The 15382-nt window shown below is 36.9% G+C and overlaps 1 protein-coding gene across 4 annotated transcripts in view; it reads left to right on the top strand.

Annotated features, from left to right (window-relative positions):
• Nucleotides 1–15382, top strand: part of LOC107715893 (paralemmin-2-like) — a 105295-nt gene that overhangs the window by 54980 nt on the left and 34933 nt on the right. The window contains exon 1 of one of the 4 annotated variants that reach the window (XM_016522146.1): nt 2901–2946. The exons of 2 other annotated variants lie outside the window; for them this stretch is intronic. In XM_016522146.1, the coding sequence (XP_016377632.1) occupies nt 2935–2946 (12 nt within the window). In that variant the 5' untranslated portion in view covers nt 2901–2934. Of the gene's footprint in view, nt 1–2900; nt 2947–13352; nt 13527–15382 lie in introns of those variants that run through there. One more of the 4 variants, XM_016522144.1, reaches the window with a different exon arrangement.

Below are 15382 nucleotides of genomic sequence, written 5' to 3'. Positions count from 1 at the left end.
AAGAATGAAGAATGTGGTAAACAAGTTGCTATAAAGAATGCATAACTAGCCTATATAACCATTGGTAGCCTATTTCATATTTCAAAAGAAGACCATGTTCTTGTTCTTTATGAGAAGTGGTTTTATTTAATTTTAACTTAAAGGCATGTTGTGCGTCACTGCAGTTAAATCATGATAAAACCTTAATATCAAACCTATATAATGAGTTTGGAAATTTTTGAGAAATGCTTAATAAATGCACTGTAACTAAACCCATTAGATTTTAGCCGACTAAATTTACTGTAGATTTAGTCGACTAAAACTAAAAACAATTCAGATGACTATAATATGACTAAAACTAAATGGCAATTTAGTCAAAAGACTATGACTAACACTAAATCAAAATTTGCTGTCAAAATTAACACTGGATTTGAGTCCAAGAGCAAAGAATCCAGGAAAAACTAGTTCTTTGAAATTGTGAAATTGTGTTAGCACAATATCCATCCTCAGCTCTCTTCAAACCACCGTGATTCCATGAAACCGTATTGTTTTTGTGACCATACATAGAGGATCAAAACAAAACTCAAAGATGTCATCATTACCCAGACTCTACAGAACGCCTCCCTCGGGGTTTGGCCGTAGATTACACAACTACCATTAACAACAGTGTTTACTACGAATTATCCATCCATATCCTGTTGCTTGTAAATGATACAGGAATACAGCTATCTGCACATAATCATCAACAGGTGAAGTGGTGTTATGTTCTGACATTATATCTTAATGGGAAGTAGAAAGCATGCTAGTGGCTTGGCGATTTCGCTGCTGTGTAATGGAAGCGTTGCTGGATAGATGTGAGCCGAGGGGTATCATTTACTCCGTGGTTAGAAACCAGGACAGTTGAACCCATGGGGTATATTCCACTTTGTTGTCCCTGTTGTATTCATATGGACCTGAATTACATTGTGTATGTAGCTTTTACCCAGAGTCCTACAAATTTGGACCATTAACATGTAACTGTCATGACAATTAAGCTTCAAAGTTAAATGTATTCAGAGATTCTCATTACTGTAATGCAAAAAAATCTCCTTCTCATTATAATAACAGGGGGGAAAATAGCAATATCGTTTAACTATGCACACATTGTGGTAGTATTTGCCTTTAATTTGTAATGGCTAATAATTCATTACAGTAATTGCATTACAATTATGTGAATTACAAAACAAGTCATATGGCTGAAATGTGAGCTGGGCATGTGGCACTTTCTAAGATTCACACATATATGTCTGAAACTAAAATAATATTTGCAAATTTACATCTTCACTATCTGAAAGTCCAATTCTCGCTATTAACAAACCATTAACTACGACTTTTGTCTCAATAAACTCCTAATTTGCTGCTTATTAATAGTTGTTAAATTCAGGTATTGGGCAGGATTAGGGATGTAGAATATGCTCATGCAGAATATGTGCTTTATATGTAATAAACAGCCAATATGTTAATAATAGGCATGTTAATAAGCATCTTCTAGTTAATAGTGAGATTTGGTCCCTATACTGAAATGTTACCAGACTTTATTCTGCTGAGAAGCGAGAAAACACATAATATAAATGTTAAACATTACTAAACTAAAGGTCTTTGTGATCATTTGTTGAATTCAGCCAACTATAGAATACAGAAAACGGTAGAAAATAATCAGTCTTTATATGACATATATGTATATATAAAGTCAAAAAGACACTGTACAGTAATGCCCTACAGTGGAAGTCTGTGATCAATGGACCAGTCTGTGATGAAAATCCACACTGTTCTTAAAATTATGGCAATAAGGCATAAACATTATACTGTATGTGTTAACATATTTAGAGATGGGCTTCATAAAATTGATTGCTAATCTTGTGTGTATAAATTTATATCCAATATTTTAACGTCTGTCATGGTCATAAAGCTGGTAAAACCCATAACTTTATGTACTGTACACACAGAAAAATCTATAGACATATAACCAGGAATTCATCTTTTTTATTTAGTTGCACCCGTAACATTCCTGTAGGCTGTTGATTGATTCGTGGAATTGTTATTGATTAGTGAGGAATTTAGCGTTGCATACCAAACTACCATGTGACCAGATTCCAAGAAGATGAGAAACTACAGTTCTGGATTGTTGTAGGTGTGACCGGAGTGATGCAGAGAACCTGGAAATAGCTTCTGACTTCGCTTTTTGTATCCGTGTTGGAACGTCCCCTCCCATCTAGTCACCATGCAGTATAGCATATCATACAAAGTAGTTCATGCAATCTATGCGCCATTTTCCAACAGCCAATTTTTTATGACAAACAAGAGTTTTTTGTAAGGGATTTATTGCAACTGCAACACCTTTTGTGTTTACATGGTAGAAAGACAGTCATATTGATTTGGAATTGAATGAAGACAGGTAAACGATGACAGAATTTTCACTTTTAGGTGAACAATGGCTCAGTATTTCTTAAATAAAACATCATTAAAAGACAAAATATCTGCAGTGTTGAATATTGATTCCAAATGAAGAATAGATTGGCAGTGGAGGTAATGAAGGCCCGGGACTTATTCACACCGTCTAAATAAAGCAGGGTAATCAGAAGATGGAAATAGGATTGTGAGATGCAGTGATTATCTGTCTGTCGCACGTTACGCTCACACAAGAACCAGTGACACTATTTATTTCTCACAGCTCTGCCTTTGCATCTGCATGAGAGACCGCTGGCGTTCGGTGTGTTGAAGGCAGCCTGGGGCAGACAGCAGCTAATTGAGTTTGCCATGCTGTCACTGGCCGCTGACGCTGATGAAAGCCGGGTCACAGTTAAGAGTTACATTCAGAAGTCAATAGGCGAGGATGACGCTCACGCAAACGGGATTAATCTATATGTGCGACTGTTTTAACCAGGTCGTGTCTAAGGCCGTCACACTGGGACTTTAATGGCATTACAGGTAAGGGTCGCATTCATTTAGGATACAGTGTTGAAGATGGTAATTCCATAAAGTCAATATTTCACAGTTTGCCGATGAGGATGAATGCTTACAGAGAATCCGAAGAGTTTAGACACTTAATTTACAAATATATTTGCATTAATTAGCAAACTATCAAACAAAGTGTTGCCTGCCAATATTAATGGTCACACTTAAAGCCTTTATATATAATGCATTATAAAAAGTAGTTTTATTGCATTAATTATACTTAGTAATGCACTTTATAATGCATTGTATGATCTCATGAATAATTGTAAACACAGCTGTAATACATTATAATACTTATCTATTTATTTTTACACCAAGTATAATGCATTAAAATGCATGACAAACAAACCTTCAGATATTATAATGCATGTTAACTTTGTGCACAATTATTCATACAAACAGGACTACTCAATGCAATACTCTAATAAGCATAGTGCATACAAAATTAGACAAATATGTTGTCTGTTTAGATTTTATTAATATTTATTATTGGCTTAAATATTATAGTATTGGCTTAAATATTAGCTAACATTTCTCCTGCTTTGTCCACCATCTTTGCTAGAATTTTTCAGTTGCTTTATCATTTTTTCTTGGTTGCTTTTTTATAATGCAAGCATTACGGATTTGAGTTTTCTGTGAAGGATTGATGCGATGCTGTTTTAGAATCTCTAGTGTGGCTTTTGAATGATACACAAATCAGTTCTTCCAAATCAATTATTTGTGGGATTCCCAATCAGTCACTTATTTGCTGGCCTATCCCTGTTTCAGATGTAGAATTGAGTTTAAAGTTGAAGATGTCTGACTCCCAGCGGTTGTCTTCCAGTGAGTAAGAGAGCAGAATTAGAATATGCAGCTCTCGGTGTAATCCACTGACAGCATGCAGCTTAACTCGGTTTTGGAAAAGAGCGAATTTCACACCAGTGTGTATATTGTTGATTGCATGTGTTTACATGCATACACCTGTGCAAACAGATGAGTGAAAGAACCTGAGCGTGTGCTCTGATTGAAATCATGCTGGACATTCACCGCGTCTCTCATCGGGGCTCTTTCATTCACACCTGCCGTCCAGATCAGAGCGAAACTCATCATCAGCTGTTATTAGGGCTCTGATCAAAACCATAGCAACAGATAATGAGTGAAAGGGGAGAGGTGCAGTGCACTGTGGCAAAAGAAGCTAATCTCCATTAGTTAGCATCAAAATTAAGCCTTCTGTCAATGTTCCATGACAAGCATCTAACGGCTAACAAACAAAGTATGTGGCATTGAAATATCTGTTCATTTTAGTGAATCCGTTTGTTTGGACTCGATTCGACTCTCTGCATGGCATTTTTTGTCTTTGTTTGACTTAATTTTAGGTCACAATGTAATAACTCGGAGTGCCTCTTAAACAACTGGCTCCATTTTTGGAAGTCAACGCCCACTTTTCCTGAGCCAATCAAGTTCCGCCCTACATTTTTTCTAACCGAATGTGCTTTCACTTGACCATGCATTGGATTTTGAAAGTAAAACAGATTGCGAACAGCATTTTGTGTTGATTTTAAAGGGGGTTTGTTGTGCTAGGAGTGCACCATGCTGACCACAGCACATAAAACAGGCCAAAGGCCCTGAATGTGCACTAACTAGAAACCTTCCTCCTCATACGGCCCTCAGTTTGCACTTCTCAGTGAAGCTGATTCCAGTGTGCATAGTGGAAAATATGTGTGGTTTCTGTTTGTATTGCATCTATAAATGCCTCATAACATAGCTGTTTTATATAGGCTTTACACATTAACAGTATTAAAGGGATAGTTCACCCAAAAATGAAAATTTGATGTGTATCTGCTTACCCCCAGGGCATCCAAGATGTAGGTGACTTTCACTTCCATTATAAGACTGACAGACTGCAACGATTTGAGTTAAAAATCTTCGTTTGTGTTCTACTGAAGAAACAAAGTCACCTACATCTTGGATGCCCTGGGGGTAAGCAGATAAACATCAAATTTTCATTTTTGGGTGAACTATCCCTTTAAGTTTAATTGCAGCGGTGTGTGTGATGTCTATAAGCGGATGCAAATGCTGCGATTCTGAGCCGGGTTGCGTCTTTAGAATCTCATGCACAGAGTCTTTCTTTTCATGTCTCCCCAGCATTCAGCCTTTTGTTGAGCTGCCTGTTTATAAAGAGAGCGAGCGAGCGAGACCCATGTTGCCATGACTGTTGCCAGCGTAGAGTCCATCTTAGTGTGTTTCCCAGTTAAATCAACAGATCGACAAGAAATACTGCCGGCATGGTTTCATTTTGGATGATATTTTCTGCTTTTTTGGTAGGTGGATTGTTTTTATTTTTAAATATTCATATAAAGGAACACTTTTAATGCACATCTGTAGCCAGTTAGAATGGCACAGACTTTCGATTCTTTTGAGATGCACTTTTTTGTTGTTGTTTTTGTTTTGTTTTATATTTAGAAACTGTACTGCAGGAAACTGATGTTTTAGTAGATAAGACTAATTACAGAACTGCAGGAGGGTTGTGAGTTACTTAAAAAGCTAATAATTAAATTGTAACAATAAATTTATTAAATAATAAAATATGAAAGTTAAATAATACATAATTAAAAAAAACAGTGATTAAATGATCAAATAATTCAGTAATAAAACTGTAAAATCAAAATAAATATTTCAAAATAAAAAACAATCAAAATAAAACACTAAAAATGTGTTTACCTGCATGTCATGTGACCATTAATTCACTGATCAGAGAACAGTGAACAAGCAAATATGTTTTTAAATTATTAAAATATGACCTTATAATCCCAGGGGGTACTTCAAGGTAATAGTTTAGTGCAAAGGCCTTTGAATAACAGAAATGAAATTCTGATTCATAAAACCTAGATAGCTCCTTTGGCTCTAGACTGTCTACACAGGCAGCTGCCTTCTAAGGCAACATCCTTGCTGAAATGACACCTTATTAGTGAGTGACACAGGCAGCAACATTGTGTCAAATAGTGTTCCTCGTGCTCCTCACAACTTATTTCAATAGAGGTGGTGTTAGCATGTTGCTAAGCTAACACCCTGATACTAGAATAAGCATAATAATAGTACACACTAAAATTCGAGGTCAGACTTTAGTTTGGGGACCAGTTCTCACTATTAACTAGCTATTAACTATGACTAGGGTGACCATACGGGCCATTTTTATGGGACGCGTCCTTGCCAGGGCTTCTATATTGCCTAAAATATCCAGGCTTTGGCTGTTTGCACTGTGCAGATCGATGATTGTATGACATTCACGGGAGCTAATAGAGAGCAGAGCAGAGGGCTTCTTATGCTTTCGAATCGCTCTCGTGGTACTTTGGTGTCATACAATGATTGTGTGACAGATTAGTGGATCATTCTCTGTAGATCTCACCTTCTCACGCACCACGATTGGTCGATTATGTACAATACCTGCATGTTATTGGTCAAACTACTTTGGATGTTTTAGTGCAATATAAAAATCCTGGCCAGGACGTGTCCTGTATAAATGGCACATATGGCCACCCTAACTATGACCTCAACAAACTCCTAATTTGCTGCGTATTAATAGTTGTAAGTTTGTTGTTAAGTTTAGGTAGGATCTAAAATATGGTCATGTAGAATAAGACATTAATATGTGCCATAAAAGTACTAAAACAGCCAATGTGCTAGTAATAGACATGCTAATAAGCATCTAGTTAATAGTAAAAAATTGATCCCTAAACTAAAGTGTTACCAAATGCAATTCAGTTTTTAATTAGATTTCTTTTCCCAACACCTTTGACACTTTAGTTAATTATATTTCTTTTCTTTTTTTTCAGCCATCTTGGTTGGATTTTGTGCCTGAGTCTGCCTCAATGCATTCTGGGTTTGCCTTATCCTTGAAGCACACCTGCAATACTGAATAAAATCTGCCCCAAAAAATAAAAAATAAAAGATCAAAAGAAACCATTTGAAGCAGTCAGAAGGCACAGGGAGTGTAGAGAGTAAAATGGTGCCTACATAGGCAGTTCACTAGGTTTCAGAACAGAGTCATAGAAAACATTACACTGTCTTTGTAAATGTTGAATAACTTTTCTTGTAGATAAATCAGCAAAGATTAGATTACACATACTTTCAGATAGTCATTAATGCACAGGCTACATTAACAGCAAAACTGGATTACGTAAAAGTTTCAGTTTAGTTTCAGTGGCCTGGAGATATGAACTGTATACTTAAAATATTACCACTTAAAAGCAAAATATGCTATTTCCAGAGCTTTACATAAGCCTGGGGAGCTGATAAGCTTCACTTTTTGCTTGTATGTCTTCCAGACTGACAGAGCATCTACAAATGCTTTTCTACAGGCTTTTCATTCCAATTCCTAAGTCTCCTTTTTATTTATCACTTTATTTTCTCTTGGAGAAAATCTCCAAGAAAGAAAACCTGAGCACATGACCTTCAGTAATGCCCACAACCAGGCATAGACACAATAACTACAATCCTGTCTGAATCATCAAATGACCTGACAAACGTCTCCTGTTAATAATTCTAACTCCATCCAATTAGTGCATTAAAAGTTTTACTCTATTATGAGAAGTGTATGATTGTTTGCTATGAGCTCATGTTGTGATATTGTGCTCACTCAGCAACATAAGCAATAAGGGAAATATTAATTAAAGGAAACCACAAATGACCTGGAAAACCTGGCCAGCAAACATCTGGGTAAAGAACAACATTATCCAAATCCTCTTCTCTGAAAGAAGCCAAAGAGCTATCATTAACTCCAAGGCTCTCTCCAAGCCAAAGCATTTTAAATGTAATGGCACAAATATGGCACTTTTTCCTTTGGCCCTTGATTGAGTTGTTCAGGGTTTGTCCTTGGAATGGTTTTGAGTTTTTCCTGTCTGGCTTGACCTCTCACATTGTGCTGAAAGCACAAACAAATCAGCTGCTTCCTCCCGTCAACGTTTGTCATGGAGTTAAAAGACAGCTGGTTTTAGTAATGACTGAGGAATAACTGGAAAATGAGAAAATTCCTGCAGCTGCACTGCACAGTATATGTTTTTTTAACCAAAAGTGTGCATGACAGGGAACTGTTGACTGAAATGTTGAATGTTGAGGGGAAATCATTCCTGTTGATAGCCAGCTAGCTTGGGGAGAGATGCCCATAATTAGATGAAAGTGAAAGGACTTTTGCAGTTAGATTCTTGGAAAAAGACAGAAAGTGTGTCAGCTTCGCTGCGTGAATCTGGGTCGCATTTGGCAAGGACGAGCCCACTGGTGCACGACAGACATACTGAACGATCTCTGCTGCCAGACAGATACGCCAGAGGAATGAACTGTCCTGATCTTTCACGGTGCATCATTACACGGAAAATTCCTGCAGCTGCACTGCACAGTATATGTTTTTTTAACCAAAAGTGTGCATGACAGGGAACTGTTGACTGAAATGTTGAATGTTGAGGGGAAATCATTCCTGTTGATAGCCAGCTAGCTTGGGGAGAGATGCCCATAATTAGATGAAAGTGAAAGGACTTTTGCAGTTAGATTCTTGGAAAAAGACAGAAAGTGTGTCAGCTTCGCTGCGTGAATCTGGGTCGCATTTGGCAAGGACGAGCCCACTGGTGCACGACAGACATACTGAACGATCTCTGCTGCCAGACAGATACGCCAGAGGGATGAACTGTCCTGATCTTTCACGGTGCATCATTACACGGATGCATTAATGAGCTCATTTGTTAAGAAAACACCTCCTGATCACGCTTACAAGAATCCACAGTTCAGAATGACCAACATGTTGGCAGCAACCCAACATTGGCTGTTTATGAACTTCAGGGTGCAATATATTAAACTGCAAAGAACTAGCAATAGAGAAATTATTAGATGTTTAGGCCTATTATTTTGTGGAGGCTTGAATGGATGGTTAAAATTCTTACCAGTTCAATTGAAGAGGCGGTTGGGAATAAAATTCTGTTTGCAACCCATTTGACTTCGGAATGACAAAATATGTAGGGCGGAGCTTGGTTTTATCCAGTTGGGAAGAGAGTGTGTTAGTGCCCACCCACTTTTTCAGCGGCCTTGGTTTCAGAAGTTTTTTTCCCATTCATTTTCCCACTGGGATTTTAAAAAAGTCTCTGTTAAAGCCATGACCCAAACCAGCCAGCTACGAGGAGAACCACAACATTGCAAACTTCAAATTGACGCAAAAACATATTTGAAAATTTGATAAAAACACAAAGATACAAAACTAAAGCTAAATATCTTTAGTGACCGAAAGAACTACAATCCCATGATGCATTACAAAAAATGTTTTTATTGAAAATAGGAGTATATATACAAATATTTAGTTATTTTGAGAGTGTAGAGAGGATGCATTGATTATGTTATTAACTTCATGAAAATGTTAAAGTGCCCCCATTATGGGTAATGAAAGGTTCATATTTTGGTTTTGGGAGTCCCCAACAACAGGTTGACATGCATGCAAGGTCAAAAAATACTTTCATTGTCTTATAATATGCATTTATTTTTACCTTACTTGCTCATCGTCTCCCAAACGATTCGCTCAAGGATAAATTTTTCCAAACCCCTCCTTTGCATGATGTTAATCTGCCGTGATTGGTCCGATTGGCGATTGGTCGATTTCATTTCCATTTCATCATGCGTGTAATGCCTGATAAAGCAGCGTTTGTGAGCGCAGTGCTGCTTTGTGTACAGCGTTAAAAAATTTGCATTTTCAGTCAGACCAACACGAAAAGACCAACAAGTGGGCGGGCAATATGCTAATGTTTCATGTTGACGTCAACATGAAACAGCTTGGGATTCATTTTAAAAACGACTTGTTTCAATGATTCAGAGTCGACTCTTTCTTTTGAGAGGCAATAACTTTATACACTGTGCACTTTCAGATTAAAAATTTTGCAGGATGTTTTCATTCACTTAGAGCTGTGTTACACACTGCATGAAAGGTCATTTTCAAAAATCCATAATAGGGGCACTTTAAGGCACTAAAGAACTCTCCTGGTGCAATTTGTTTGTCTTGATTCTCTGATTGATGGAGATTTCTCTGTAGAATCATGGTAAATGCCGGTTTTCACGAGGAATTTCACTGTTAAACATTATTATTTTAAAAATAATTATTGATGTGGGCTGATGGCTTCAACAAAAGCATATAGGCCTGTCTTTACCTATAGGGAAAATAAATAAGACTTTTACTTTTACTCTGACTGTTGCACACTACTGATTGCATTGTTAAAAGTGGGCATTACATATCATTATTAGGGATGTCCCGAGCTGATCTCAAAGATCGGGGCCGATCAAGCATTTTTTTTAACTGATCGGTATCGGCTCTCCTCAGCCTGATCCTTATTTTACATAAGCTGTCATGACGGTGACGTACATTAAGTGGCAGTATTCGCCTTCCAGTAGATTTGCCAACTGCCATTAAAAGGAAAACAATATGCTCAAATGTGCTGTTCAGCCGCCATTAAAACCAAAAGAACCAGTGAGGTCTGTTCTAGCGCATCACACACATTTGAACTTCCGTGTTCAGTGTATTTGATGCACACTTTTGTAACGATCTCTCATTAATTTATTGTTTACTTTTATCTGCCGTCAGACTTCAGATTTGACTGACAGTCTGGCGTTCTGAGCTTCATGCTTTCTAACCACATCTCCACTTTTTTACCTTTATGTTGCAATTATTCTGCTTTTTGTACATATAAAATATAAGAATTTTACATCATTAGTCCCATATTCTACCAATGTCTTTATACAGTATGTGCAAATATATACATAGAGAGAGTGTTTCATATATGTGACCCTGGAGCACAAAAGCAGTCTTAAGTCGCTGGGGTATATTTGTAGCAATAGCCAAAAATACATTGTATGGGTCAAAATGATCGATTTTTCTTTTATGCCAAAAATAATTCGGATATTAAGTAAAGATCATGTTCCATGAAGATATTTTGTAAATTTCCTACCGTAAATATATCAAAACTTCATTTTTGATCAGTAATATGCATTGCTAAGAACTTAATTTGGACAACTTTAAAGGCGATTTTCTCAATATTTAGATTTTTTTTGCACCCTCAGATTCCAGATATTCAAATAGTTGTATCTCGGCCAAATATTGTCCTATCCTAACAAACCATACACCAATGGAAAGCCTATGTATTCAGCTTTCAGATGTTGTAAATATTTTGATAAATTGACACTTAAGACTGGTTTTGTGGTCCAGGGTCACATATGTGTATACACACACACACACACATACTTTTACTCTCAGCACATCTCTGTATACATTGGATTGATTTTAATAACTTTAACGCACTTGAATTTTGCATAAAACACTAGAAATATACAAGTATCGGATCGGATTCAATGACTCGGATCGGGGGCACAAAAAACCTGATTGGGACATCCCTAATCATTATCATTATTATATCATTTGGAATGATGAGCACTGATGAATTTTGTGCAATAAAGCCCAGAACATCCATTATAAAATAGGCTAAATATTGATTACATATTGACTTAATTTAACCTAGTTTTGCTCTGTTCAGTAAGGCAGTGCTGTAGGGATCAACTGCGTCAAGAATGACATCAATGACTCTGGGGCTTTCTGTGGTTCTGTTCAAAAGTTCCTGAATGAAGAGCACTTTGACTCGCATAATTGACGTTTTATTCTTTGTCATTATATTGTCCATCATTTTGAGAGAGTTATCGAGTGCACTTATACAACAGCTTCAAGAGCAAATGGAGAGACGAAAATGACTGCTCTCACCTATCAGACAGGAGAGCCATATAATTGGTTCTGATGCTAAGCTCATTTTCAGATGAAAAGCCCTCGGGGATGACTTTGCTTGGATAGGCGCTGCTGAAATCGGCAGTTGAGAGGCATGTTACTCCCTGTGCCGTGGCTTCCGTTTTTATTTATTTTTTTCCAAATGAACTTTGAGGAGGTCTCGGGCCATAATCAAGGAGGAGTAAACATCTAATGAAGGAATGCTGGAGCACTGATTGCTGTTTTATTGTGCAGTCTAGTGAATCAAGGAACCGTTGCAAGTATGTTGAAATACACAGCACCTTGGCAGGTCCTCTGCCTCACTTTGGAAAAAAGCCCAAAGGTAAGACCTTATTATTTTAGAGCTTAACATGGACTTGGCGCTGTCCCTCCACAATTCTGTGGTCTTTGAAGTTTTTTTGAGGAGCAAGGATAAGCTGAGGGTTGTCTGATGCTGTGATTGTTGAGACGATTGCAAATGAGTTCAGTTGTGGAGCGATGGGGAAGCTTTGCAACATTTAGAACAATTTTACATTGAATAAGTAATATGTAAAGACAAAAATAGTGTTAATAGCTTGTTACAAATGATCACTGAACAAACTTTTGTGCATTCTGTCTGTAAAATCTTTATAGCAAAAATTTGCAAAATGTCAGTAAAACCTTTGACATTGCTGTCTAGTATCTTTGTGTTATATGTAAAGCAACAGCAATGACATTTTTCAATGCATTCAACTCAAACTGATGAACAAAACATGACATGATGTTCATTTTGTATCACTCTTGTCTATTTTAGTTGAGATCACAATAACATTTAGACATATAATTAAGTTGAAAATGCAGCCTAGCTGCTCTTTCAGATGTTGTAAATATTTTGATAAATTGACACTTAAGACTGGTTTTGTGGTCCAGGGTCACATATGTGTATACACACACACACACACATACTTTTACTCTCAGCACATCTCTGTATACATTGGATTGATTTTAATAACTTTAACGCACTTGAATTTTGCATAAAACACTAGAAATATACAAGTATCGGATCGGATTCAATGACTCGGATCGGGGGCACAAAAAACCTGATTGGGACATCCCTAATCATTATCATTATTATATCATTTGGAATGATGAGCACTGATGAATTTTGTGCAATAAAGCCCAGAACATCCATTATAAAATAGGCTAAATATTGATTACATATTGACTTAATTTAACCTAGTTTTGCTCTGTTCAGTAAGGCAGTGCTGTAGGGATCAACTGCGTCAAGAATGACATCAATGACTCTGGGGCTTTCTGTGGTTCTGTTCAAAAGTTCCTGAATGAAGAGCACTTTGACTCGCATAATTGACGTTTTATTCTTTGTCATTATATTGTCCATCATTTTGAGAGAGTTATCGAGTGCACTTATACAACAGCTTCAAGAGCAAATGGAGAGACGAAAATGACTGCTCTCACCTATCAGACAGGAGAGCCATATAATTGGTTCTGATGCTAAGCTCATTTTCAGATGAAAAGCCCTCGGGGATGACTTTGCTTGGATAGGCGCTGCTGAAATCGGCAGTTGAGAGGCATGTTACTCCCTGTGCCGTGGCTTCCGTTTTTATTTATTTTTTTCCAAATGAACTTTGAGGAGGTCTCGGGCCATAATCAAGGAGGAGTAAACATCTAATGAAGGAATGCTGGAGCACTGATTGCTGTTTTATTGTGCAGTCTAGTGAATCAAGGAACCGTTGCAAGTATGTTGAAATACACAGCACCTTGGCAGGTCCTCTGCCTCACTTTGGAAAAAAGCCCAAAGGTAAGACCTTATTATTTTAGAGCTTAACATGGACTTGGCGCTGTCCCTCCACAATTCTGTGGTCTTTGAAGTTTTTTTGAGGAGCAAGGATAAGCTGAGGGTTGTCTGATGCTGTGATTGTTGAGACGATTGCAAATGAGTTCAGTTGTGGAGCGATGGGGAAGCTTTGCAACATTTAGAACAATTTTACATTGAATAAGTAATATGTAAAGACAAAAATAGTGTTAATAGCTTGTTACAAATGATCACTGAACAAACTTTTGTGCATTCTGTCTGTAAAATCTTTATAGCAAAAATTTGCAAAATGTCAGTAAAACCTTTGACATTGCTGTCTAGTATCTTTGTGTTATATGTAAAGCAACAGCAATGACATTTTTCAATGCATTCAACTCAAACTGATGAACAAAACATGACATGATGTTCATTTTGTATCACTCTTGTCTATTTTAGTTGAGATCACAATAACATTTAGACATATAATTAAGTTGAAAATGCAGCCTAGCTGCTTCTTTTTCTGGAGAACTTCTCCGTAACACAAAGCAGGGTTTACCACAGCTCTGCCTGCAACCTGGATGCCAAATTTAGAGTAGAAGATGTGCTCTATTTCTCTTCTCCCGCTGGGCTTGGAAAGCAGGTTAACCAAGAGTTTGAGAGCCACACTGGAAATGCCATGCTAGAAGTTCACTCTAAGACTAGCCTTATTGAGCTGTATATAACAAGTATCAGTTAATATTTGGATTACACTTTATTTTGCAAAGTTATTTACAGACAGTAGAATGTCTAAAGTCGACAATCAAAATAAAGTGTGAGCAGATATTAAGCAGATAGTCTACTAATAATCTAATGATTGCTAGCTGACATGTAGTTCCAAAGTTACTTATAGTTAGCAGAATGTCTAAAGTGGACTACCAAAATAAAGTGTTACTTTGAATTTAATCTAAATTTTATTAAATTGAGCTTCTAAATGTGTACTTTATTTAAGTAATATCTGAATTTAATAGAAGAAATGACTAGTCATCCAATCTTTTATATCCTTAAAACATTCTGTTAAATTAGATCATTTAGAAATTGAATGATATGAAAAATATAGCTGAAATATATAGCTGAGTATAATCAGCATAACAATGGTAACTAAACCCTTGTTTTCTAATAATATTTTCAAGGGGCTGGATGTACAGTATACTGAGAACAGCAGAGGGCCTAAAACAGATCCTTGTGGCACTCCATACTTTACTGGCGTTAACTTAGTATCTATGTAAATAAGGAATTATCTATGTAAATGGTCAGACAGGTGGGATGTAAACCATCTTAATGCTTTTCCCTGAATACCAGTATAATTTTGTAGTCAATCTAAGAGTATGTCATGATTAATGAATTTTAACACTGTTATTTTCCTGTTTATTACTCTGAAGGTGCTTTGAAAGCATCTGTATTGAGTAAAACACTATATAAATTTCATATTTTTTATAAAAAATAAATCAAATCGATGTGTGTGTGTGTCTGTGTGTACAGGTATATATGGTTTATGAGGACACAAATGTGTATAATGACATGGGTACTACAACGTAAACATGGTTTATGAGGACACTTCCTGTGTCCCCGTAAAACAAAAGGCAAACATACAAAACGGTGTTTTATGAAATTCAAAAATTGCCAGCAGTTTCCTGTGAGGGGTAGGTTTAGGGGTAGGGTTGGTGTAGGCCAATAGAAAATACAGTTTGTACAGTATAAAAACCATTACGCCTATGGAGAGTCCCCGTAAACCACAAATACAAGTATGTGTGTGTGTGTGTGTGTGCGCGTGTGTGTGTGTGTGTGTATGTTAGACCAGTTTAAGTGTTTATGTAGTATGTTAG

This window comes from Sinocyclocheilus rhinocerous, unplaced genomic scaffold (genome assembly GCF_001515625.1).
Source record: "Sinocyclocheilus rhinocerous isolate Xijiao unplaced genomic scaffold, SAMN03320098_v1.1 scaffold178, whole genome shotgun sequence".
NCBI classification, from domain to species: domain Eukaryota; kingdom Metazoa; phylum Chordata; class Actinopteri; order Cypriniformes; family Cyprinidae; genus Sinocyclocheilus; species Sinocyclocheilus rhinocerous.
The sequence above is the reverse complement of the archived record's forward strand: the minus strand, read 5'-3'. Positions and strand labels throughout refer to the sequence as shown.